Source organism: Manis javanica, chromosome X, assembly GCF_040802235.1.
Source record: "Manis javanica isolate MJ-LG chromosome X, MJ_LKY, whole genome shotgun sequence".
Taxonomy (NCBI): domain Eukaryota; kingdom Metazoa; phylum Chordata; class Mammalia; order Pholidota; family Manidae; genus Manis; species Manis javanica.
In genome coordinates, this window is record NC_133174.1 from 5,150,741 (window position 1) to 5,176,978 (window position 26,238).

The following is a 26,238-nucleotide window of genomic DNA, read 5'->3' on the forward strand; positions in this document are numbered from 1 at the left end:
CACTGAATGCCCTAAGGGCTTTGTGCCTCCTACATGGAAGGACTGGTAGTCTATGTCTATGCCTGCCATGCAGAGAGAGAGCAACCAGAAAATTTAGAGTCCTTTTTCTATTTCTAATCTTTGAGAATAAAGAATGTATTGCATTTGTTAAAATCATTTGCATTTCGCACCAAATATTTTGGGATACGTGAACTTTTTGCCAGCACTGTTTATTGATAGTGGTTCTACTTGGGTACCAGTAATGTCAAAACCAGCAATGAAAGTTCTCATTTTAATTGCTGGTTTCTAGTAATAAACCAATTAATGTTGACATGTTGCATAACCAGAACATCATTAACTCAAGTCATATTTCCCCCTTTTTGTGCATTTATCACGCACAGATGATATTAATTACACTTACCAAGTTTAACAACATATATAAAAGATAATCTTAATTCCAGGACTCTAGTTTGTGAGTTACCATCTGCATTGGCCCAAAGAATAAGAATTTGATTCTAAAGCTCATTTCTGAACAGCTTGTAATAAGAGTTATTTATATATTAGTTACATGTTGAATTATTATGGATTTTAGTGTCTTAATTTCCAAGCAGTTTGGGGCTCATTGTAGTGACATATGCTCATATTTTGAGACTGTATATGGCATTTAGCAATTTCATCAGAAGGCTGTTTATTTTTCTGCCTGGTAATTTACAACCCAGTCCTGAAAACAGAAATGTGCTCTTCATAATGAAATTTTTTAAGTTTTATAAGCAAATCAGTATTCCATTATGTTTATTTGACCCTGCTGCTGCCCTTTAATTTCTATTCAAAGAGTTGTACAGGAATTTTGTGTCATTATTTTTCTTTACCGGCAGATTCTTTTTTTTTGTAGTTGCCCAGGTTATTCATCTTACATATCCTTTTGGTGTTTTTTAAAAATGTAGTGTAATGCGTATGAACCTGCGTGTGGAATCTTTTTGCTATCCTTTCTTCGAAGATTGTAACTATAAACATGACTTGGGAATAATTTACTTCAATTTCCTTAAAACATTTCATGAGATTCTATATAAATTCACTAATAAGTAAACCTTCATTCATAGCTTCGCTTGTGGGTTTGAATCACATTAAACCCGGCACCTTTTTATTATCACTTAAGACTGCTGAACAAGAATTTAGAGAAAATGGTGGCATTTAATTTCTTCATTCTTGAGCTTGTCAATGATAGTAGATAATTTAAACTGCAGGAGGTTGTATCATTCCCAGCCAAAGAAATTTTATCAAGAAGGTAAATATCATTAAGTAAATGCTAATTGACTTACTTCATGTTTATTTTACACGGACTGGAAAATAGCAACAAGTTTCTGATGTAGAGGATGAGCTCAGCGGCTGGAAGTCTGGCTTCTTTAGAAATCAGTGCAAATGACGGCACCTCTGTGAGATGGAAATGGATGGAAACATTCATCAGTGCCTTTCTTCTGCTTTATTTTAGGGAAGCCAGAGGAGGAAAAAAAGGTTCTAATGTTGCTCTGTTTTTATGAGCACAACATTAGAGAGTGGGTGTATAGTAAGTATATACACACAAACGTGCATGCCACGATCATCGACAATGTCAGCTCCAGCGATGGGCAGAAAGTTTGTGAAGGGTGTGTACAGCTGGATTCAGCGGCTGCCTCTGATACAGCCCCTAAGGCGAAGAAAGATATTTCAAATGGGCGTTAATTATCATTAAATGATAGTAGCAGCAATATGTGAGGTAAAATTAAATGTATTTACTTTAAGAGTCTTCCCTTGCAGAATTTCTACACATATAGTAATGCCAACTGGCCATTTTAATTGCTCCTTTTTTCACTTTGCACGTGAAAGTACATAGTGTGGGTTAAAGTTTAAGATGGAAATTATGAAACAGTAAAATGTGTTAAGTTTCAGTTGGGATGAAAGAGAAAACAATGTCATTGATTATAAAGAGAAAACATCGATTGGAAGAGAGGTTAGCAGGAATAATTCCCGAGGAATTTTAAAGTGGTTGTTTGTTTATGTTCAAATGTCCCTGTTTCTCACCCCATCAGGTCTTGGCAGACACTTGGCAGTCTGTATGGTCGGATGCTGACTGGTCCAAAGGTCCACACATGAAGTCACTATAAAGGTAAGACCCCTACTGCCCCATCCCTGGATCTTTGTCCTTCTACCGAGATCTGTTTGAGAAGAACTGTGTTTTGCCAAAACTGAACATGTTCTGTTTTAAAATGTTTTTTCAGGAGGAAGTTGTAGGCCTTTCTCCTTGCTGAAACTGAAGGTAATAGATACAGCTTCTTTAAATCATTATGGGCTATATATAGTCAACTCTACATGATGAATCGGCCTTTTATTGCCTTCTAAGAGTTTTGGCTTCTGAACCAGCTATTGCAAACTTTTCTGGGTCTTACCGGGAGAGGATGCCTCCTTCTAAAATCAATCCCTCTTTTCAACTAAAATCAAGTCACTCTTCAATTGTGAGTTAAAATTAAGCTGAAAGATTAATTATAATTGGGTACATGAGTATAGATTTTATTTGGTTTCCTATCATAATTCTGTGCTCTGTTGGTTTCTTAATATGATTCGTATCTCTTTGCAGATTGATTTGGTAGTTAACCTTGAAAGTTATTAGAAAAATACATAGATTACTCTTCATCTGTCTAGTGAGATGAGTAAGGTACCCAGAAGAGCAAACCAAACAATCAATGGGTACGTAGGCGTTGGAGCCCACATCCCAAACTAAAACAGATGGACAGCCCCCTGCCACCAAGAATAAGTTCTGTAACATTGCCTTTTGGTAGATGGGATTTTAGTCTTTTATTTTAGTATTTCCTTTTTGTTTTGTTTTGTTTTGTTTTTGAGAAAAAAATACAGAACTTTTGTAATATTAAAAACATACAGATGGAAATTTAGGGAAGATTTTTGCTTCATTGTTTTAAAAGAACCAAACAGAACTAAAATGATAGACCTAAATTTAACTAAACTAGGATCTTACTGAGGTTTTTTTTTTTTAAGCAAATACACAAAGATTGTTTTCACAAAGTAAGCATGTAGAAGACTTTAATAGTTTACTTAAACATTTGAAGTGTCGTTAATAAAAACAAAAATTTATAAAATGTTAATGAAGTTGAGTTCATGAATGGCTTTAACCTAGCGTGCCTTCAAGGTTCAGCCATGTTTAGCATGAATCTTTTTTTTTTATGGCTGACTTACATTCCATTGTATGGATATGCCACCTTTTTTTTATCCAGTCATCAATTGATGGACATTTGGGTGTATCTGCCTTTTGGTTGTTATGAGTAATGCTGCACTGAACATTTTTGTGCAGATGTGCATCTTCATTTCTCTTGGGTATATACCTGGAGTAGAATTGCTAGGTCAAATGGTAATTCTGTTTAACACTTTGAAGAACCATCAGACTTTTCTAGAGTGGCTGCGTGCCATCAGTCAGTATTTTTCAAAATGCTGTAGGACCGTATTCCAAGTGTTAGAGGGAAGATAGAAGAGGAGATCGGTTGCTCAGTGTTTTGAGTGGGCATTAATTCAGTACTGAGGAAACATCAGCCTCCATTGAATTGAATTGCGTCCTGCTCTGTGAGGCATTGGAGTTTAGCTTTATAGATAGGGGACTTTGGATTTTTCTGTAGCCTTTGATAACTCATTATGCAGCTTGGACATGTAACAAGGTCGTTTGGGATCATGGTGGGAAATCGCACTCTGGTAGTTACCTACCACAGCATCTCTGGCTCATCGTCAGTAACACCCGTAGTCATCGGGAAAGCACGTGCCCTCTCCCCTCAGTATTGGGCTCTGTGCATCGGAAAGCGAGGGCTAATACCTGCTTCCCCTAGACCTACCAGTTTCAACACGTCCCCTCCTTTGGAAGCCATTCCCAGCAGACCGTGGCGGTGGTATTTTCTTGACTGTCAATTTTAAAGTAGTTAGTGTGTTCACAGGGAGCGTCCACATTGTAGTTACCAGGCAGGAAGCTTTCAAGCCGGGAAGGGACAAGGCCATTGTTCCCTCATGTAGAGATGGGAAAATCTTCACCAGAGTTGAGAAAACAGAGAGCAGGGGATTGGGGGTGTTGGGAAGCTTATGTTCTCTGTCAAGGCCCAGAGAGTGAGTAAGTAGCTTACACTTTGTGGGCCAGGTGTTGTCTGTTGAAATCCCTCACCTCTGCTCTTCTGGTGTGAAAGCAGCTGTGGATCCTACAGTGAATGAACCGAACATGGCTAAGTGCCAATAAAACTTTATTTATGGACACTGAAAATCTGAATGGTGTATCAATTTCATGGGTCACAAAATTGGATTCTTTTGATTTTCTTTTCAGCCATTTAAAAATGTAAAAAGCCTTTGTAGCTCACAGGCTTTACCAAAGGAAGCCGCAGGTGGGGGTTAGCCTGGAGGCCGCAGTGTGCCGACCGGGTGGTCTGTTGCTGCCTTTTCTGACTTTGCCTTCTGAGGTGGAGGACCCCTGGAAGGGCAGCTGTGTGAGGCCTGTGGTTTGGCTAAGACAGGATCCAAGTTGTGGGTGCTTACTGCAGGCACTGCAGATGGTCAGGGAGGCAAGGCTCGGGGACCTGAGGGCCTTCCTGCATGTACAGAGGGTGGCTCTGGACCTAGGAAACCACCCTAACTTGGGGGTTCTCGGGGAGATGCCCCTGGCATCTAGTGGGTGGGGCCGGAGTGTGCTGCTCGGCCCCCTCCAGTGCCCAGGGCAGCATCACAGGGAAGATTTATAGGGCCCCAAAGGTCCGTGGTACCCTGACTGACAAACCCGACTCACTGCTGTTGTCGGTATTTGATTTTATATTTTAAATCCTATCAGTGTTGGGGCCATGGAAATTTAATCTGCTGACCATTTGGTTAGTAAATGCTATTCCTATGTTTGCTGACATAAACATGAGGATGTTAGAGTCTCATCCAATAGTTTGGCTCACAGTGCTTGGAGTGCTTGTCTTTATATTTTTGTGTTGTCATTCATTTAAATTGACACATCAAAAAATGCTGGAACACCAAGACTTCTGAGATCCAAGCTGCCTCAGTGCATGAGGCATTGCCTCCCTTTTTATCTACAGAGAAAGCCACTGGGTGGATTCTTCAGAGACCACATTATATGTGAGAAACGAGTATATGACCTCGCTTATGACTCAACAACCTAAGGAAAGAGAACCATCAAGGTCAAAATAAATCCTGCATATGTGGGTACAAATCACAGTGTTTTAGAGGCTTCGTGGCCAACCCGTGTACTTTCCTGAAATTTGTTTGAAGGCCTAGTGCTCATTATGGAGAGTCTGTTTCCAGCCTCTCGGTCTTAGAGATAATTAAAACTGTAAATTAACTTACAAACTAAATGGAAGCGTTAGCCTAAAGACCAAAGTCATTAGAAAATTACTGGTATGTGCATGCAATAGCTGTCACAGTCTCCCAAGACAATCTGCTTTGAAACCTTGGGAATGTGAATTTGCATTTCACTATGTAGAGGGGAGAAGAAATGTTAAAGAAAAATTGTGCTGTTTGTCTTAATGTCCATCGTCTGACTGGTGGTGGAGACCTCTAAGCAGTGTTTTGCTGTTACTAGTTTCAGCATTATGAGGAAGGCTTGTTTCTGAGTCTGCCTTGTGGGCAGGCTGAGATGTGCAGAGGGCTTAGGGTGACAAGTACAGAGCGTTGGAAAGAGGCCCCATGGCCACTTGGGAGGCCTTGGGAGGAGCACGGAGTGTTTTGGTGTTAACTCCAGGGCTGGTCTCCTTTCCTGCCACGTCAGCATCTCCCAGTGAGGTGCACGTGGGCTTTGGATGAAGGCCTCATCCAGCCATTAATTAACCCAGAAGTGCGGCACAGAAAGGACCCTTTCTGAAAGCCTTACCCTGGAGTTGTTGTTACTCTGTGAAGAGCAGCATTATTTTACTAACAAAAGACACTCTTCTCTCTGCCTCATTTCCTTTTTAGAAGTGCTGAGTTGCTCTCACACTGATGATTTCTGAAGACATTGCCAGGTTTTAATTATATTTTAATGAATATGAAAACAGTTCGTGTTCATAGGGGCAAATACAGAAAAGCACACACCCACACATGCAGATACATGTGCAGCACGATCCTATCCCTGGAGTCAGGTGTAAGACAAATTGGGGGGCATCTTCCGTTTCTGTGGGTGTGAGTGTGGGTCTGTGTTTACAAAGCAAAATGGAGCATCGTGCACATGCCATCTTGAAACCTGCTTCTTTCACATATCTCTATATCGTGAATATTTTCCCCAGTTAATTCCATTAAGGTCTGCATGTTTGCCTGCTGGTTTATTCCCATATTTAAATGGGGGTTGTGCTGTGAGGACTCTCCTAATAAAATAATAGTTATTTGATTGTACTTATATTTTGGACTGTTTCACTCCAAGTAAATAAATATAACTGTAATATTTAGTGAAAAACCTTATCATTGAAGTGAATTTTTTTTCTTACCATAGACTAATACACACAAAGTCATTCAAGAACGAAGATGTAAGTCTGTGGAAGATAGCAATCGAGATGAAACCACTGTTACTATTTTCATGAATTTCAGTTCCAGCCTTTCCTGTGTGTGTATTTTCCTACAGTTGGAGTCAAACTATAGATGCTGTAATTTATTTAATCATTCTGTCATTGGACAACATGTTTCAGCAGGCACATACTGGCTTAATTGCATAGGAGAAAGAGATAGGCAAACTTAGAGAAACGAACCTGTTTCACCTCCAAAGTAAGCAGGTCCCCAGCCAGTTGGTAGAAGAGGAGGCTACGTTGGTGTTAATGCATGCATTAAAGTTTTCATCTTGAATTGACCACTGATGGTGAAATAAAAATGAACTCAGCTCATGTTGGAAGAAGAGAAGCATTCTGGAGAAAGAGGCTGGGGGCGTAAGCCCTGCTGTTTTCAGGCTGGCAGAGAATTTGTTCACATCCTGGAGAAGCACAGAGCCAAGTGCCTTTTCATGCTGACGTAATTCCAAGCAGATCGCCCAGCTGCTCTGGCTCTTGGTCCTCAGTCTGCCTGGAAACAAATGCCAAGGACCTGAGCTTTGTCCTGAAGGTTCTTCCAGAGTCAACACCAGCAGGCTCCGAGCAGAAACAAGAAATGACACAAACTTGCTTCCGTCCCTGGAGAAACAAGGGCTGATTTAAACGATTTTAGGAGAGTATTTCATATTGGGGCAGATTGTGGAAAGAAAATACCACCCTCAAATGGTGTCAGGTTTGCACCGTGTTTCCCTCCCTTTAATCAGTGGGAGCTTAGCTCCCTGTGAGCAGACGGGCAGGAAACTCAGTGGCGTTCTCTGTCAGTACCACCAGCCTGTGCTGTGGAGGTCTCTGTGGTCTCCATCTCTATAGAGAGCTCTTGTGTCTCTTGAGGTAATTAAATAGCAGTAAGATTCTGCTGTTGAGGGACATTTGTTTCCCTTCCCAGACAATGACAGCACATTAAATACTGAAACTGTGAACTAAAATAAGACCCTCAGACATTTGTCTTGGGACCAAGTCTTCAACTATTTTGTGAAGGGACGGATTAATCGAAGCTTTTGCCACCCTGATATTAAATAGTGAAAAGAAATCCTATAAATAATTTTCCCTTCAGCTTCTTGACGGCTTTCACCCCAAATTATGATGTAAGTTGGAGTGTTTACCTTCAGCAGGGCCACTGCCAGATGCTGGCCACTCACGCTCCCTGCTGCCCCTTAGACAGTGGAGGGTGGGGGGCCGGCGCTGTGGGGGCAGGTCTAACCATTCTGCAGGATCACAACTCCAGAGACCTCAGAGTGGCCTAATTGAAGGGTCTCCAATCACAACCCGGTCAGGCAAGAAAATAGACACCGGTGGGACTGATTAAGAACACATTTGCTTGCTTTCTCCTGCTGTTCAGGCCAAGAAGGAACCCCTCTGCTGCAAAAGCTCTCACTTCCACTCAACCCAGGCAGGTTGCAGCCACCAGTGGCAGAGCCCGGAACTTGAGCCAGAACCATGCTGTTCTGGATACCGCCTCCAGGCAGCGCCTTCTTTGCTGCGCTTTTTAAGCGGCACCTGCAGGTTCAGGACTGGCTGGCCAGCTGCTCTGTGTGGTGGGCTGAGGGCAGGCCTTCTCTGGCCGGGTGCCTAGGCTGGATGAGAATTGATGTCAACACCACAGCCGTGCTCCCAGTGTGGGACTGTGGCTGTCCTTGGTCTGAGAGGCGAGGACTGAGTCACATAGTGTCCCTCTGATCCAGAGCTGGAAGGGGATGGAGATGTGATTGGGGATCAGGCTGCCTGGCTTCCAGCCACCAGACCCCGGAATCCCACATCTCCCCCTAAGCTGATAACAGCCAGCACAGGCATGTCATGTTCCACATCATGTGCCCATAAATCGTTCCTCTCACACTGTAGAGGCTGCAGGCTGACATACCCCCACGAAGGAGACAGTGATGGTGATGGTGATGGCATTTCACTTTGGACCTTATTACAAGGGCAGCCTTCCAGCCCTGGGCCCAGGGGAGCATCGGGTACATCATTAAAGGTCAGAACCAGTTTTCTACAGTAGCCCCCACACAGACTTATACACACACAGCTCCTCTAGAGCTCTCTGGCCTCACTCTTCCCCCTGAATCTTGTCTCCATCAGTTAGGAAGTGACCTTCTCCCTCTTCTAAAGCTTCCCTCTCTTCCATGAACTGGCCTTCCTTGGAACTCTGCCACCCCTCATAGTTCCTTGGGGCATATGTGGGGAGTTACCTATTGGAGTGTTTTGTTATTTGTGTGGATGTCTTACTAAGCAGCTTAAAGGCGAGGAGTGTGTGTGTGTGTGTGTGTGTAAATTTGTTAAATCCTTGCTATTGCCAACACTCCTTGGACAAGTGGGTACTCGGTGATGTTTTCTGTTTTTTTCCTCATACATCATATTCATAAAGCATGAAAAAACTAGAGCAATGCCAATGTTTTATTTTCATCTGCAGCAGGATTTTGGCAAATACTAGAGCAGGGCCCCCGTACGCCCATACACTGTGCAGGCAATGAGCTGTCCAGTGCAAGGGCTTCCCTTTCTTCTCACAGAGCTCCTTTCCTAAGAAGGGTGCGTTGGAAATAATACATGACTCAGATAATGACAACTGGAAGTTCTCTGCAGGAGTGAGAGCCATGCTAGTATTGTGATCCCACCATGCCTCAAGGCAGATAAATCATCACGTTTTGCATGTGCTGTACCTGAGCTCCCATTTCAAAGGTCTGAATCTTTATCCGTTTGGTCTTTTTCTCTAAAGAAATAAAAACTTCTTCATTTAATGCTAGAAGTTTTGCCACCAACAAAAATGCCTGAAAAATCATACTTAACAGCAAGAAGCTGAAAGCTTTTCACCTAAGATCAAGAACAAGACAGGGATGCCCACTATCCCCACTGTTATTCAACGTGGTACTGGAGGTCCTAGCCACAGCAATCAGACAAAACAAAGAAACACAAGGAATCCAGATTGGTAAAGAAGAAGTCAAACTGTCACTATTTGCATATGACATGATATTGTACATAAAAAACCCTAAAGACTCCACTGCAAAACTACTAGAACTAATATCGGAATTCAGCAAAGTTGCAGGATACAGTATTAATACACAGAAATCTGTTGCTTTCCTGTACACTAACGATGAACTAGCAGAAAGAGAAATCAGGAAAACAATTCCATTCACAATTGCATCAAAAAGAATAAAATACCTAGGAATAAACCTAACCAAGGAAGTGAAAGACCTATACCCTGAAAACTACAAGACACTCTTAAGAGAAATTAAAGAGGTCACTAACAAATGGAAACTCATCCCCTGCTCTTGGCTAGGAAGAATTAATATCATCAAAATGGCCATCCTGCCCAAAGCAATATATAGATTTGATGCAATCCCTATCCAATTAACAGCAACATTCTTCAACGAATTGGAACAAATAGTTCTAAAATTCATATGGAAACACCAAAGACCCTGAATAGTCAAAGAAATCCTGAGAAGGAAGAACAAAGTGGGGGGGATCTCGCTCCCCAACTTCAAGCTCTACTACAAAGCCATAGTAATCAAGACAATTTGGTACTGGCACAAGAACAGAGCCACAGACCCGTGGAACAGATTAGAGACTCCAGACATGAACCCAAACATATATGGCCAATTAATATACGATAAAGGAGCCATGGCCATACAATGGCAAAATGACAGTCTCTTCAACAGATGGTGTTGGCAAAACTGGACAGCTACATGTAAGAGAATGAAACTGGGTGACTGTCTAACCGCATACACAAAAGTAAATTCGAAATGGATCGAAGACCTGAATGTAAGTTACAAAACCATAAAACTTTTAGAAAAAAACATAGGTAAAAATCTCTTGGACATAACAATGAACGACTTCTTCATGAACACATCTCCCCGGGCAAGGGAAACAAAAGCAAAAATGAACAAGTGGGACTGCATCAAGCTGAAAAGCTTCTGTACAAGAAAGGACACCACCAATAGAACAAAAAAGCATCCTACAGTATGGGAGAATATATTCATAAATGACAGATACGATAAGGGGTGACAGCCAAAATATATAAAGAGCTCATGCACCTCAACAAACAAAAAGCAAATAATCCAGTTAAAAAATGGGCACAGGGGAGGCGGAGCCAAGATGGCGGCGTGAGTAGAGCAGTGGAAATCTCCTCCCAAAAACACATAGAGCTACGAAAATACAACAAACAAAACTCTTCTAAAATAGAGACCAGAGGACACAGGACAACATCCAGACCACATCCACACATGCAAATACCCAGCACCTTGCGAAGGGGGTAAGATTCAAGCCCCGGCCTGGCAGGACCCGAGCACCCCTCCCCCCGGCTCCCGGCGGGTGGAAAGAAACTGGAGCGGTTTTTTTTTTTTTTGGCGAGTGCTTTTTGGAAGCCTTAAAGGGACAGGGACCCTGGTGCTAGGGAGGCAGAGCAGCAGGACCGGTGAGCGGGTGCCTGGGACCAGCACCTGAGGACAAAGAATATCGCACGTTTTTCCATGCGGGACTGGTGGGCGGGTGCCTGGGACCGGTGCCTGAAGATAAAGAATATCGCGCGTTTTTCCCTGAGGGACCAGTGGGCAGGTGCTTTTTGGAAGCCTTGAAGGGACAGGGACCCTGGTGCTAGGGAGGCAGGGCAGCAGGACCAGTGAGCGGGTGCCTGGGACTGGCGCCTGAGAAAAAAAAAAATAGCGTGTTTTTTCCTTTTTTTTTTTTTCCAGTTCCCTCTCTCATTGTTGCTGTTGTTTTGGTTTGGAGAGTGCTTTTTGGAAGTCTTAAAGGGGCAGGACAGGACACTTAGACCAGAGGGAGGGAATCTGGGGATCTCTGGGCACTCTAACCCCCTGGGCAACAGGGAGCACAGAGGCCCGTTATGGAGAAAAATAGCCTCCCGGCCGCTCCCCCTCCAACAGGGCTCCACCACTTTGGAGGAGCAGCCCCAGCCAGGCCAAGCCCACAGCAACAGCGGAGATAAACTCCATAGCAAACGGGCAGGTAGCAGAAGCCCTGTCTGCGCACAGCTGACAAGCATAAGCCACTAGAGGTCGCTAATCTCCCAGGAGAGGAAGGCCACAAACCAACAAGAAGGGAAGCTCTTCCAGCGGTCACTCGTACCAGCTCTGCAAACTATATCACCATGAAAAGGCAAAACTACAGGCAGACAAAGATCACAGAGACAACACCTGACAAGGAGACAGACCTAACCAGTCCTCCTGAAAAAGAATTCAAAATAAAAATCATGAACATGCTGACAGAGATGCAGAGAAAAATGCAAGAGCAATGGGATGAGATGCAGAGAAAACTGCAAGAGCAATGCGATGAGATGCAGAGAAAACTGCAAGAGCAATGGGATGAAGTCCTGAGGGAGATCACAGATGTCAGGAAGGAGATCACAGAAGTGAAACAATCCCTGGAAGGATTTATAAGCAGAATGGATAAGATGCAAGAGGCCATTGAAGGAATAGAAGCCAGAGAACAGGAACGTATAGAAGCTGACATAGAGAGAGATAAAAGGATCTCCAGGAATGAAACAACACTAAGAGAAATATGTGACCAAACCAAAAGGAATAATATTCGCATTATAGGGGTACCGGAAGAAGAAGAAACAGGAAAAGGGATAGAAAGTCTCTTTGAAGAAATAATTGCTGAAAACTTCCCCAAACTGGGGGAGGAAATAATCGAACAGACCATGGAATTACACAGAACTCCCAACAGAAAGGATCCAAGGAGGACAACACCAAGACACATAGTAATTAAAATGGCAAGGATCAAGGACAAGGAAAGAGTTTTAAAGGCAGCTAGAGAGAAAAAGGTCACCTATAAAGGAAAACCCATCAGGCTAACATCAGACTTCTCGACAGAAACCCTACAGGCCAGAAGAGAATGGCATGATATACTTAATGCAATGAAACAGAAGGGCCTTGAACCAAGGATACTGTATCCAGCACGACTATCATTTAAATATGATGGCGGGATTAAACAATTCCCAGACAAGCAAAAGCTGAGGGAATTTGCTTCCCACAAACCACCTCTACAGGGCATCCTACAGGGACTGCTCTAGATGGGAGCACCCCTAAAAAGAGCACAGAACAGAACACACAACATATGAAGAATGGAGGAGGAGGAATAAGAAGGGAGAGAAGAAAAGAATCTCCAGACAGTGTATATAACAGCTCAGTAAGCGAGCTAAGTTAGGCAGTAAGATACTAAAGAGGCTAACCTTGAACCTTTGGTAACCACGAATCTAAAGCCTGCAATGGCAATAAGTACATATCTCTCAATAGTCACCCTAAATGTAAATGGACTTAATGCACCAATCAAAAGACACAGAGTAATAGAATGGATAAAAAAGCAAGACCCATCCATATGCTGCTTACAAGAAACTCACCTTAAACCCAAAGACAAGCATAGACTAAAAGCCAAGGGATGGAAAAACATATTTCAGGCAAACAACAGTGAGAAGAAAGCAGGGGTTGCAGTACTAATATCAGACAAAATAGACTTCAAAACAAAGAAAGTAACAAGAGATAAAGAAGGATACTACATAATGATAAAGGGCTCAGTCCAACAAGAAGATATAACCATTCTAAATATATATGCACCCAATACAGGAGCACCAGCATATGTGAAACAAATACTAACAGAACTAAAGAGGGAAATAGACTGCAATGCATTCATTCTAGGAGACTTCAACACACCACTCACCCCAAAGGATAGATCCACCGGGCAGAAAATAAGTAAGGACACACAGGCACTGAACAATACACTAGAACAGATGGACCTAATAGACATCTATAGAACTCTACACCCAAAAGCAACAGGATATACATTCTTCTCAAGTGCACATGGAACATTCTCCAGAATAGACCACATACTAGCTCACAAAAAGAGCCTCAGTAAATTCCAAAATATTGAAATTCTACCAACCAATTTTTCAGACCACAAAGGTATAAAAGTAGAAATAAATTCTACAAAGAAAACAAAAAGGCTCACAAACACATGGAGGCTTAACAACATGCTTCTAAATAATCAATGCATCAATGAACAAATCAAAAATAGAGATCAAGGAATATATAGAAACAAATGACAACAACAACACAAAGCCCCACCTTCTGTGGGATGCAGCGAAAGCAGTCTTAAGAGGAAAGTATACAGCGATCCAGGCACACTTGAAGAAGGAAGAACAATCCCAAATGAATAGTCTACCATCACAATTATCGAAACTGGAAAAAGAGGAACAAATGAGGCCTAAAGTCAGCAGAAGGAGGGACATAATAAAGATCAGAGAAGAAATAAACAAAATTGAGAAGAATAAAACAATAGCAAAAACCAACGAAACCAAGAGCTGGTTCTTCGAGAAAACAAACAAAATAGATTAACCTCTAGCCAAACTTATTAAGAGAAAAAGAGAATCAACACAAATCAACTGCATCAGAAATGAGAATGGAATAATCACGACAGACTCCACAGAAATACAAAGAATTAGTAAAGACTACTATGAAAACCTATATGCCAGCAAGCTGGAAAACCTAGAAGAAATGGACAACTTCCTAGAAAAATACAACCTCCCAAGACTGACCAAGGAAGAAACACAAAAGTTAAACAAACCAATTACGAGCAAAGAAATTGAAACGGTAATAAAAAAACTACCCAAGAACAAAACCCCGGGGCCGGACGGATTTACCTCGGAATTTTATCAGACACACAGAGAAGACATAATACCCATTCTCCTTAAAGTGTTCCACAAAATAGAAGAAGAGGGAATACTCCCAATCTCATTCTATGAAGCCAACATCACCCTAATACCAAAACCAGGCAAAGACCCCACCAAAAAAGAAAATTACAGACCAATATCCCTGATGAATGTAGATGCAAAAATACTCAATAAAATATTAGCAAACAGAATTCAACAGTGTATCAAAAGGATCATACAGCACGACCAAGTGGGATTCATCCCAGGGATACAAGGATGGTACAACATTCGAAAATCCATCAACATCATCCACCACATCAACAAAAAGAAAGACAAAAACCACATGATCATCTCCATAGATGCTGAAAAAGCATTTGACAAAATTCAACATCCATTCATGATAAAAACTCTCAGCAAAATGGGAATAGAGGGGAAGTACCTCAACATAATAAAGGCCATATATGATAAACCCACAGCCAGCATTATACTGAACAGCGAGAAGCTGAAAGCATTTCCTCTGAGATCGGGAACCAGACAGGGATGCCCACTCTCCCCACTGTTATTTAACGTAGTACTGGAGGTCCTAGCCACGGCAATCAGACAAAACAAAAAAATACAAGGAATCCAGATTGGTAAAGAAGAAGTTAAACTGTCACTATTTGCAGATGATATGAATCTGTACATAAAACACCCTAAAGACTCCACTCCAAAACTACTAGAACTGATATCGGAATACAGCAAAGTTGCAGGATACAAAATTGACACACAGAAATCTGTAGCTTTCCTATACACTAACAATGAATCAATAGAAAGAGAAATCAGGAAAACAATTCCATTCACCATTGCATCAAAAAGAATAAAATACCTAGGAATAAACCTAACCAAAGAAGTGAAAGACTTATACTCTGAAAACTACAAGTCACTCTTAAGAGAAATTAAAGGGGACACTAATAAATGGAAACTCATCCCATGCTCATGTCTAGGAAGAATTAATATCGTCAAAATGGCCATCCTGCCCAAAGCAATATACAGATTTGATGCAATCCCTCGCAAATTACCAGCAACATTCTTCAATGAATTGGAACAAATAATTCAAAAATTCATATGGAAACACCAAGGACCCCGAATAGCCAAAGCAATCCTGAAAAAGAAGAATAAAGTAGGGGGGATCTCACTCCCCAACTTCAAGCTCTACTACAAAGCCATAGTAATCAAGACAATTTGGTACTGGCACAAGAACAGAGCCACAGACCAGTGGAACAGATTAGAGACTCCAGACATTAACCCAAACAAATATTGTCAATTAATATTTGATAAAGGAGCTAAGGACATACAATGGCAAAATGACAGTCTCTTCAACAGATGGTGTTGGCAAAACTGGACAGCTACATGTAGGAGAATGAAACTGGACCATTGTCTAACCCCATATACAAAGGTAAACTCAAAATGGATCAAAGACCTGAATGTAAGTCATGAAACCATTAAACTCTTGGAAAAAAAACATAGGCAAAAACCTCTTAGACATAAACATGAGTGACCTCTTCTTGAACATATCTCCCCGGGCAAGGAAAACAACAGCAAAAATGAGCAAGTGGGACTACATTAAGCTGAAAAGCTTCTGTACAGCGAAAGACACCATCAATAGAACAAAAAGGAACCCTACAGTATGGGAGAATATATTTGAAAATGACAGATCCGATAAAGGCTTGACGTCCAGAATATATAAAGAGCTCACACGCCTCAACAAACAAAAAACAAATAACCCAATTAAAAAATGGGCAGAGGAACTGAACAGACAGTTCTCCAAAAAAGAAATACAGATGGCCAAGAGACACATGAAAAGATGCTCCACATCGCTAATTATCAGAGAAATGCAAATTAAAACTGCAATGAGGTATCACCTCACACCAGTAAGGATGGCTGCCATCCAAAAGACAAACAACAACAAATGTTGGCGAGGCTGTGGAGAAAGGGGAACCCTCCTACACTGCTGGTGGGAATGTAAATTAGTTCAACCATTGTGGAAAGCAGTTTGGAGGTTCATCAAAATGCTCAAAACAGACCTACCATTTGACCCAGGAATTCCACTCCTAGGAATTTACCCTAAGAACGCAGCAATCAAGTTTGAGAAAGACAGATGCACCCCTATGTTTATCGCAGCACTATTTACAATAGCCAAGAATTGGAAGCAACCTAAATGTCCATCGGTAGATGAATGGAGAAAGAAGATGTGGTACACATACACAATGGAATACTACTCAGCCATAAGAAGTGGAAAAATCCAACCATTTGCAGCAACATGGATGGAGCTGGAGAGTATTATGCTCAGTGAAATAAGCCAAGCGGAGAAAGAGAAATATCAAATGATTTCACTCATCTGAGGAGTATAAGAACAAAGGAAAAACTGAAGGAACAAAACAGCAGCAGAATTACAGAACCCAAAAATGGACTAACAGGTACCAAAGTGAAAGGAACTGGGGAGGATGGGTGGGCTGGGAGGGATATGGGGGGGGGGAGAAGAAGGGGGGTATTAAGATTAGCATGCATGGGGGGGAGGGAGAAAGGAGAGGGTGGGCTGCACAACAGAGAGGACAAGTAGGGATTCTACAACATTTTGCTAAGCTGATGGACAGTAACAGTAATGTGGTTGATAGGGGGGACCTGATATAGGGGAGAGCATAGTAAACATAGTACTCTTCATGTAAGTGTAGATTAAAGATTAAAAAAAAAAGAAGAAGAAAGAAAGAAAGAAAAGGGGGATTACTCCTTGATAGGATAAAACTATTGGTAAATCAAAGATGAACACATGCTTTAAATATACTTAATGTTGATCACTTAAAGGGTGTCAGATGATCAGCTATGGAGGTACTCTTTTCTGATAATATTCCTTTCTCTTAATAAAAAAAAAAAAAAAAAGCAGTCCCTTTGTGCTGACCTCCAATGAGTTAGTTCTGCACAGTGATAATAGAGGGCACGTCAAAGCGTGGGCAAAGGGTCTGTTTGTTTCTATGCAGAGGATCAAGGCCTAGCTTGGATACCCAGAAAATGAACTAAGATACGATACGAGGAGGAGCTTCTGGCATCAGCACTCTCTGGAGGACTCGTGCCGGGGGATGATCATCAAAAAGCCTCCACAGGGATCCGGACGATGCTGCGGTTGTGGCTGCGTCCAGCCCACCGTCTCCTGGACTTGCCATTGAAATGAGGAGGGAGATGTCTAGGCTGGCATGTGCATACAGTGAGACAACGAATTTGACCGGATCTGTACTGTTGGAACTCAACCAGGAGTTGGGAGGGGTGCAAGTTGTAGCACTCCAAAATCTCATGACTATAGACTATCTATGGTTAAAAGAACATATGGGATGTGAACAGATCCCAGAAATGGGCTGCTTTAATTTGTCTGATTTTTCTCAGACTGTTCAAGTACAGTAGGACAATATCCATCATATCATAGACAAATTTTCACAAATGCCTAGGGTGCCTAAATGGTTGTCTTGGCTTCACTGGAGATGGATGGTAATTATAGATTTGCTTTGTTTATGTCACCGTATTCCTATTATGTTAATATGTGTGTGCAAATTAGTTAGTAGTTTAAAACCTATACATACTTAAGGTACTCTACAAGAAGATATGTCAAAGAAATAATCAATCCTCCCATGTTTTCTTCCGTCTGCTACCTCTATAGCTTTTCTTCTTTCTTCCTAATTACAACCCTTAAATAGAATTCGTGCCTCATATCGAAGTTACCGAGTATCATAATTCCTCCAGGTGGTAAAGATACCTCGAGACAAGTGCTGGGCATAGAAGCCACAGGGCATAAATCTGCAAAGAAGTATAAAAAGCTAACCTTTTCAAACAATATGGCTTCTCTCTCACTTACCAACTTTACATTTCCCTGTATGGCCCCAGAAGATGACTGGTTAGCCAGAGACGGGTAAGATTCCTCAAGGGAGGAACAACCTAAGACAGGCACAGTTGCAGGGGGGCCATCAGGTGAGAAATTGGGGATCAACAGAGGTGAGGCTCAGAACCTCACCCCCCCTGCTTTGAGAGAAATCTTATGCATCCGTGGATGTTTTGCTGCCCTTGTCTAGCCTGGATTAATACTTAGTCCATAGGCACACACCTGATCATCTACATTTGCCCTCTTACAGCACTAAACTATGTTTTCTACCTTTATCTTGCATCTACCTATCACTTCAGCATTTTATTAAAAATAAAAAAAATAATAATAATAAAGGGAGAAATGTGGGATCAACATATAAATCAAGTATAAAAATCAAATGAATATTCATATTTGACCTGATTGTTTATAGTTCATCATGCGTGATCAAAACTGAAAGTTTCTGTGATGAATGCCCTTGTACTTTTCACCATATAAGAATTTATTCACTATGTTAGAATTCGTTCACCATGTAAGAAGTTGTTCGTTATGCTTCAGAAGATTGGAGACTGACGAGAGTTAGGCTTGAGATGGATTAATGATTGTACATTGAGCATTGACCCCCCCTATACAGAATTTTATTGTTGTTAACAACCATTTGATCAATAACTATGAGAGATGCCCCCTCAAAAAAAAAATGGGCACAGTATCTACCTACCACTTCAGCATTTTATTAAAAATATAAATAATAATAATAATAAAGGGAGAAATGTGGGATCCACATATAAATCAAGTATAAAAATCAAACGAATATTCATATTTGACCTGATTGTTTATAGTTCATAATGTGTGATCAAAACCGAAAGTTTCTGTGATGACTGCCCTTGTACTGTTCACCATGTAAGAACTTATTCACTATGTAAAAATTTGTTCACCATGTAAGAATTTGTTCGTTATGCTTCAGAAGATTGGAAACTGATGAGAATTAGGCTTGAGATGGATTAATTATTGTGCATTGAGCATTGACTCCCCTATACAGAATTTTATTGTTGTTAACAACGATTTGATCAATAAATATGAGAGATGCCCTCTCAAAAAAAAAAAAAAAATGGGCACAGGATCTAAACAGACACTTCTCCAAAGCAGAAATTCAGATTTCCAACAGGAACATGAAAAGATGCTCCACATCGTTAATCATCAGAGAAATGCAAATTAAAACCACAATGAGATATCACCTCACACCAGTAAGGATCACCACCATCCAAAAGACAAACAACAACAAATGCTGGCGAGGATGTGGAGAAAGGGGAACCCTCCTACACTGCTGGTGAGAATGTAAATTAGTTGAACCATTCTGGAAAGCAGTATGGAGGTTCCTCAAAAAACTAAAAATAGAAATACCATTTGACCCTGGAATTCCACTCCTAGGAATTTACCCTACGAATGCAGCAGCCCACTTTGAAAAAAGCATATGCACCCCTATGTTTATCGCAGCACTATTTACAATAGCCAAGAAATGGAAGCAACCTAAGTGTCTATCAGTAGATAAATGGATAACGAAGATGTGGTACATATACACAATGGGATATTATTCAGCCATAAGAAGAAAACAAAACCTACCATTTGCAACAACATGGATGGAGCTAGAGGGTATTATGCTCAGTGAAATAAGCCAGGCGGAGAAAGACAAGTATCAATGATTTCACTCATCTGTGGAGTATAAGAACAAAGAAAAAAACTGAAGGAACAAAACAGCAGCAGAATCACAGAACCCAAGAATGGACTAGCAGTTACCAAAGGGAAAGGGGCTGGGGAGGATGGGTGGGAAGGGAGGGGTAAGGGCGGGGAAAAAGAAAGGGGGCCTTACGATTAGCATGTGTAATGTCGGGGGTGCATCGGGAGGGCCGTACAACATAGAGAAGACAAGTAGTGATTCTACAGCATCTTACTGTGCTGAAGGACAGTGACTGTAATGGGGTATGTGGGGGGGACTTGGTGATGGGGGGAGTCTAGTAAACATAATGTTCATGTAATTGTAGATTATTGATTCCAAAAACAAAATAAAACAAAACAAAAAAACATTTAGCTAACAAAAAAAAAAAGCCTGAAAATGTGTGACAGGGACTCTGAAAACCCTTTGCAGACATCCTAAAATGCTTGGTGGAAGTGACATCAGTGCAAGAGGTCCTGGCCTTTCTTGGCCTTTTCCGGGTTGATGTGGGAGCCCTTGTCCGCCCAGACATTTCTGTTTGATGGGCATCTGTTCTCTGGGCTGCTTGCTCTTATTTCCCACTGGGGTGGTCGTGAGGAAGATCTCTCTACGTGGCCTCTGCAGTTTTCATCGTGTCCCCTCCCCCACCTGCAGTCACCACCTGCCTTGTACGTCCTGGAGGTCTCAGTCAGGCTGATCCTGATGCAGTGTCTCTGTGGCAAAATGCAAACAGTCAGGAGTGGGCTTGGGGGGTTCTCTCTCCTACGCTCCAGCTTCTGGAGACCTGGCCTCTTGTACAGGTAGCGTCCCGGTGACACAGACATCTGCGTAGCCCATCACGGTGCTCATCTTCCCTCTCAGGGCTGTTAGGTAACCCTATAGGTAGAGCAACCGTCCAGTCACCTTGTAAACTTCTTTGAGTGAGAAGCATTGTGATTAATCACTTCTCCACAGCAGCAGGCACAATGTGGGCCGCTTGGTGACCTTCTGGGGTGTTGCCGTTAACTACAGGTCTTCTCAGTAACCTTCTGTCTGCAGAAGCACTTGCTGTCTCATCCAGTGAGTGTGGAAGCGTGCTTCCGGCCCATGCATGCCCGTTACCCAGGGCGTTGTGATCCTAACGCACTCGTGCCTGTGTTGAATAAAAAGTTGGTTTTTGTTTTCATTTTCTGTTGCCCCTGAATTTGTCTTCATTAGTGTGGTTTGTACCTGACCCTATCACAATGCTATAAGATACACCAATGCTTTCTTTGCAGGGGAAGCATTTCACCTGGATGTGTTTATGTGTGTGTGTGTATATATATATATATATATATTTTTAAAATTAACAAATTGTATGTAATCACTTGATCACAAAAATACAGCACAAATCAAGCATTCATTGCCTTCATAGGGACACCATGATGGATGGTGTTTTTTTGAGTCTTTTCAAAAATAACACAGTTAAAAAAATATAGGCACTGTTTCAAAAACTTTGTGCTTTTTTCCTCTTGCCTTTCCCACAGAAGGTGGTCCCACTGCGTTAAAACCTCATCGCCGCGAGGTAAGGCTAAGATGAGCATCACCAGTGACGAGGTGAACTTCCTGGTGTATCGCTATCTGCAGGAGTCAGGTAAGAGGGCAGGTTTCTGTCAGGGGGAAACTTGGGCCCGGTGGTCTGCCGTCCATCAGAACACCAGGCTGTGGGGAAGGAAAGGCTAAAAACACTCTTAGGAGAGTTCAAGGAGAGAAGGGAGGGCTGTGGGGCTGTTCCACTCCTGGGATGGGACGAGGGAGTGTGTTCTTTCTTCCCTCGATAGTTAGGTTCAGATGAAATCGGACTGGAATTAACACCCAGAGCAGTTGTGATGGCCATGGGAAGGGGTGGGGTGCGATCTGGGCCCTTGGTGTCCTTCTTAGTGATAGCATTTATGGGCTGGTGTCTATCTGTGCTGTACACACAGCTGACCCTTGAATCACACGGGTTTGGACTGCAAGGGTTCCCTTATATGTGTTTTTTTTTTTTTTACCCCAATAACTATGTTGGAAAATCTTCTGGAGATTTTGATAGGTTTTAAAAACACTTTTTTCCCTCTAGTTTTATTGTACAAATACAGTATATATTATACATAACATACAAAATCTGTGTTCACTGATTGTTTAGGTTATCAGTAAGGCTTCTGGTCCACAGCAAGCAATTTGTAGTTAGGTTTTGGGGAGTCAGAAGTTATATTCAGATTTTCAACAACACACAGGGGGTCAGTATCGTTTACCCCTGTGTTGTTTGAGGGTCAGCTGTATATGGTGTGTATGTATATACATGTGAAATGCGTATGTATATGAACCTGTTAGATTTCGGACCAGAGATTTATTGAGCTCCTAAACCACCCTGAAGAATGGGCTCTAGGCAGTTCTCCACAAAGCAGAAATACTTCCAGTGTCTTCCGACACTTTTGATCATGACCGTGACATTACTTCATGGGAAACGGTGAACAGGCCAAATGTGTGTTTGCTGTTGACTACATGGACCTTGTGTGTGGCGGCTGCTGTCCTCGGAGCAGGGAAAGGGCTGGAAGAGAGCCCGGGGTCTGGCCTGGCTTTGTCACAGATGAGTGGGAGGCCTTGATGTTCCGGAGCCTTCACTTCCCCGTGGCACAGCACTGGGGGTGCCCCAAACAGTGGGGCCGAGCTAAGCAGTGTAGAGAATTACAGCTGCTTTTTGAAACTCTTAAGAAGCCTTAATTCTTTTTTTTATTAACTGCATTCATTTTTTATTAGTTTTTAAAGTGAATACTTCTTTTCAACTTTAAAAGCTTTGAAATATTTCATTGGAGGCATACAAAATGACATAATGAAAAAAAAACCTTTGGACCCACCGGCCACCCAACTCAAGAGATTTATACCCTTTCCTGGGCAGTAGGGACCCCTGTGGTGAATGCTGGTGCCCCTCAGGGGCTGCCCCGCCAGTTTGGGGTTCTGTATCCCCATGCCTTTACTGCACGAGGGTGTTTTCCTAAGCAGTGTTTAGTACTGGTGTCCAGCTAGCCAGAGCTGCTGTCACAAAGCACCACTGGGGCGGCTCAAGCAGAAGTACACCGTGTCGTGGTTCTAGAGGACAGAAGCGCGAAAGCTGGGTGTTGGCAGGGTCGGTGCCTTCTGAGGCCGTGAGAGTCGGTCCCAAGCCCCTGGGTGTTCGCTGGCTGTCACGGGCGCTCCTGGCCCAGCCCGTATGTGCACTGTTCCCGATACCTGCCTTTACCCTCAACTGGCGTTCTCCCTGTGTGCTTCAATCTCTGTGGCCAAATTTGTCCAAGTTCTGTTTTGTAAAGACAGTCACATTGGATGAGGGCTCACTGCTCTCCGTTGTAAATAATTACGTCTGTATTTCTACATAAAGTCATGTTCTGAGGTGTACTGGGGGTTAGGACCACAGCATACGAATGCGGAGCAGGCAACACAACCTCGGACACTTGGTTATGCAGGAATTTTAAGTTCTGTGCACGCAGTATCATCTTGTATATATTCTGCAAGTCGGTTTTTCAGGAAGGAGACCAATTCCCAAGCCCCCACCTCCCAGAGACACATGGATTAGGACGGAGGGGGACCGGCTTGTGAGTGCCCGGGTCCCGGCTCTGGAGAGTCCACCCGAAGGCTGAGATGGGCAGGCACTGCAGCCTCACCAGGTGGCCTGAGCTCTGATCCTGGAACACGTGATCTACCCCATTGGGGCTTCGCCTTCCCTGTGAAAAATGGCTATCCTGGATAGGAGTGAGGCAGGGGAGGTCTGTTGAACCACGTGACCTGTTACAGAGAAACACGTCACTCCATCCAAGCCTGGATCTCTGCCCCTTTGGACCCCAGCTGCCATTAGTCATGGAAAATGCACCTGCTCTCTACATATATATTAGATCATTTGCATGAACTGTTGCCAGAATATAGTATAAAAAGTTAATAAAACAAAATATGTCCTTCATCACCCCTGCAAATTGGGCCAGTACCCATCACTGCCATAATTCCTTAACCTCAGAACTCACAGGAATGATTCCCTTAGCAGACAGGTGCTCTTCTAGTGCAGAACTGATAGATTCCCAGGGGTGCCGCCAAGTGAACAGCCCACATACTAACCCTCCCCCATCGACTTTTCACCATCATATTTAAGGTTCTTCCCTTACAGAAACACCCCCTTACGGAGATGTGATGAAGGCAGAAATACTGTCAAAACATGTGACTGCATCAGGCCGAAATGTCATCCTGTTTGGGCACATGAGGATAAATAACGTGTGTGTTACCCTACTTTGACTGTCTGTCCCGGGACCCGGGGCCCCAGGGCAAGCCCTGTCCCTCCCCCAGAGAAGCCAGATTTCCTTCTTTAGGGTTTGTGTGCATTTGTCTCCCGTTCGTTGATAAAGTTTCTGTAACCAGGCAACTAAGGAGAGTTTGGGACATAGCAACATGTAGATTTTCATCAAGTTGATTTGATGTAACATCTACTAAAGTCCTGTCCTGAGTTATCAGAGTCCTTAAAGAAAAATCCCACATGTTCAGCAGGTATTGAAGAGAGAGACTGTTGGTGTTGCTCTAATGATTGTGTATACCCTTTAGTACCTGGGGGAATTGGAGTACCCCCAGTGACATAGTCAGAAGAAGAAATGCCTAATGGTGAAGCGTTCGTTTCAGAGTTGTTTTATATGTTTATCTCAAATTCTTAAGTTTTGGTCAAGCAAATATGTATTGAGCTCCCACCAATGGGAGAGAGCACCTTGTCAGCCTATTCAGGTGTCCTTTCTAGCTTAAAAAGTGGAAAAGAAAAAGAAAACACATCCATAACCCCTTCAAGCACCCGTGTTCTCTCTCCTTTACCACCATCAAACTCAGATTAAAAGTAAGTCCTGTGTGTTATGATAGGTGAGTCATTCCTCAGCCCCCGGTCTGGCTTTCTCTGCTGGAAGTTGCCAGGAAGGTCTGCGTTGCCGCATCTTACTGTATGTGTCATGGTGCGCATGTTCTACGTGGGAGAACATGGCATGGAGGAGGCGGGAGGGGCTGTGTGGCGTGACCTTGCAGTGAGGTGCACCAATGGTGCTCTGGTAGATGTGCTCTTTGCCTCAGCAACCAGGGTCAGACCCAGAAGGTTCTGCCTCACCTTCACGGGTGCAGAGGGACACGTTCCCTGGAGCCACTGGGTGCCCCAAGTCCTAGCCGCCTGCGCTAGGAGTGACAGCCCTGCTTCTCTGCTCGGGAGCCAGCAAGCGCCTTCCTTACCTGTTGGCCCTTCTCTCTCTGCCAGCTTCTCTCTTCATCCCATCCCTGCATCACTGCTGTCTGTTACAATGCCGTGGGCTGCAGGGAACAGAATCCCCAAAGAAATGTTTACCTCCTCTGAGAGCAGAAAGAGACACTTTCCTGAAAATGTTAGAAGAATCCATGTTACATCACTTCCAACTCAGGAAGGAACCTTGAAAATGGACTCATTTCATTTCTCTGGCACCTGGACGCAGATTTCAGATCCTCTTAGATTGTTCCCTGGCCTTCACCCAGCCATGTGCTCCACAACCTTCAAGGATGAGGTGATTTTCATTGCTGTCATTGTGAATTCTCCTAAGTGAGGGCCTTGCCCATAAAAGCACCCGATGGGCCCTATCGATTTGTGACATCTCACGGTAGCAGGTTCATGGCAGTCTGATGGGTGGGCTGGTTAGCAAGCAAGGTTTTTAAAGTACGCAGGGGGGTGCTTGTGAACGGTCCAAAACGGCCTGGTTGGTTTGTGTAAGTTTAGGCATCTGGCTTTGATGGGAGTCTGTTGGCCTGCATCTTATGGGGTTAATCCGTGGGGTCCCTTCCGTCTGGGCAATTCTTACGAAGCAGACTGTGGTGGGGCGCTTTTCCCACACGGCTGTACACCCACTTTATGAATGTGCTTCAGCACACGCAGGCTTTTGCGAGCCACTTCTCCAAGGGCTCATGAATCATGAGTAGTTTCTCCTACTTCTTTCTAAATATAACATGGGAGGCCCGTGTCCATTTCCAACTCAGTATGAAAAGTGGGAGACGTCCATCGGTGAGTCCCTGTAAGCATATCAAGTATTTGAGGGCTTTGTCCCTAAAGCCAAATTACAAAGAAAAAATTTTCTCCCATATGTAGCTGGGCAAGGATGCTGTGGACAGTCACATAGATAGAGGATGGCCCTTTACATAACCAGGCAGGTTACCCCCCAGGAGTTCCCAAGACCCCAGGGATAGAGCTGCTTTGGTGATGTGTCATGAAAAGGCTGGTGTGCGTGTTATGCCGTGTGCACACAGCCAATTCCCAGACGGATGGACAGAAGGATGGTCTCTTGTCTCTTCTGGAGCTGGGTGAGTGTCCCCCAGTGCCAACTTGGGGGTTGGGGTCTGGATTTCCACAATAGTGAGGCGATCACAAGAGTCTTTTCTCATTGGTCTCCATTGGTGACCTTGGAGAAGGCAAGCC

The 26,238-nt window shown here is 43.0% G+C and overlaps 1 protein-coding gene and 1 long non-coding RNA gene across 10 annotated transcripts in view; one reads left to right on the top strand and one right to left on the bottom strand.

Moving 5' to 3' along the window:
- LOC140847443 (uncharacterized) overlaps positions 1-11,207 on the bottom strand; it is a 32,978-nt gene extending 21,771 nt beyond the window's left edge. The window contains exons 1-2 of the long non-coding RNA XR_012127441.1: positions 6,711-11,207; positions 1,299-1,663 (exon numbers count right to left, since the gene is read on the bottom strand). This is a non-coding gene — a long non-coding RNA (uncharacterized lncRNA). The remainder of the gene's footprint in view (positions 1-1,298; positions 1,664-6,710) is intronic.
- Positions 1-26,238, top strand: part of TBL1X (transducin beta like 1 X-linked) — a 199,785-nt gene that overhangs the window by 138,436 nt on the left and 35,111 nt on the right. For 7 of the 9 annotated variants that reach the window (XR_012127440.1, XM_073227780.1, XM_073227778.1 and 4 more), the window contains 3 exons: positions 2,046-2,122; positions 2,235-2,272; positions 21,296-21,402. Coding sequence is in view for 8 of the 9 variants with exons in the window: in XM_073227780.1 (XP_073083881.1) it covers positions 21,345-21,402 (58 nt within the window). In the remaining variant the exon portion in view is untranslated. The remainder of the gene's footprint in view (positions 1-2,045; positions 2,123-2,234; positions 2,273-21,295; positions 21,403-26,238) is intronic. The other 2 variants (XM_073227775.1, XM_073227777.1) reach the window with 1 other exon arrangement.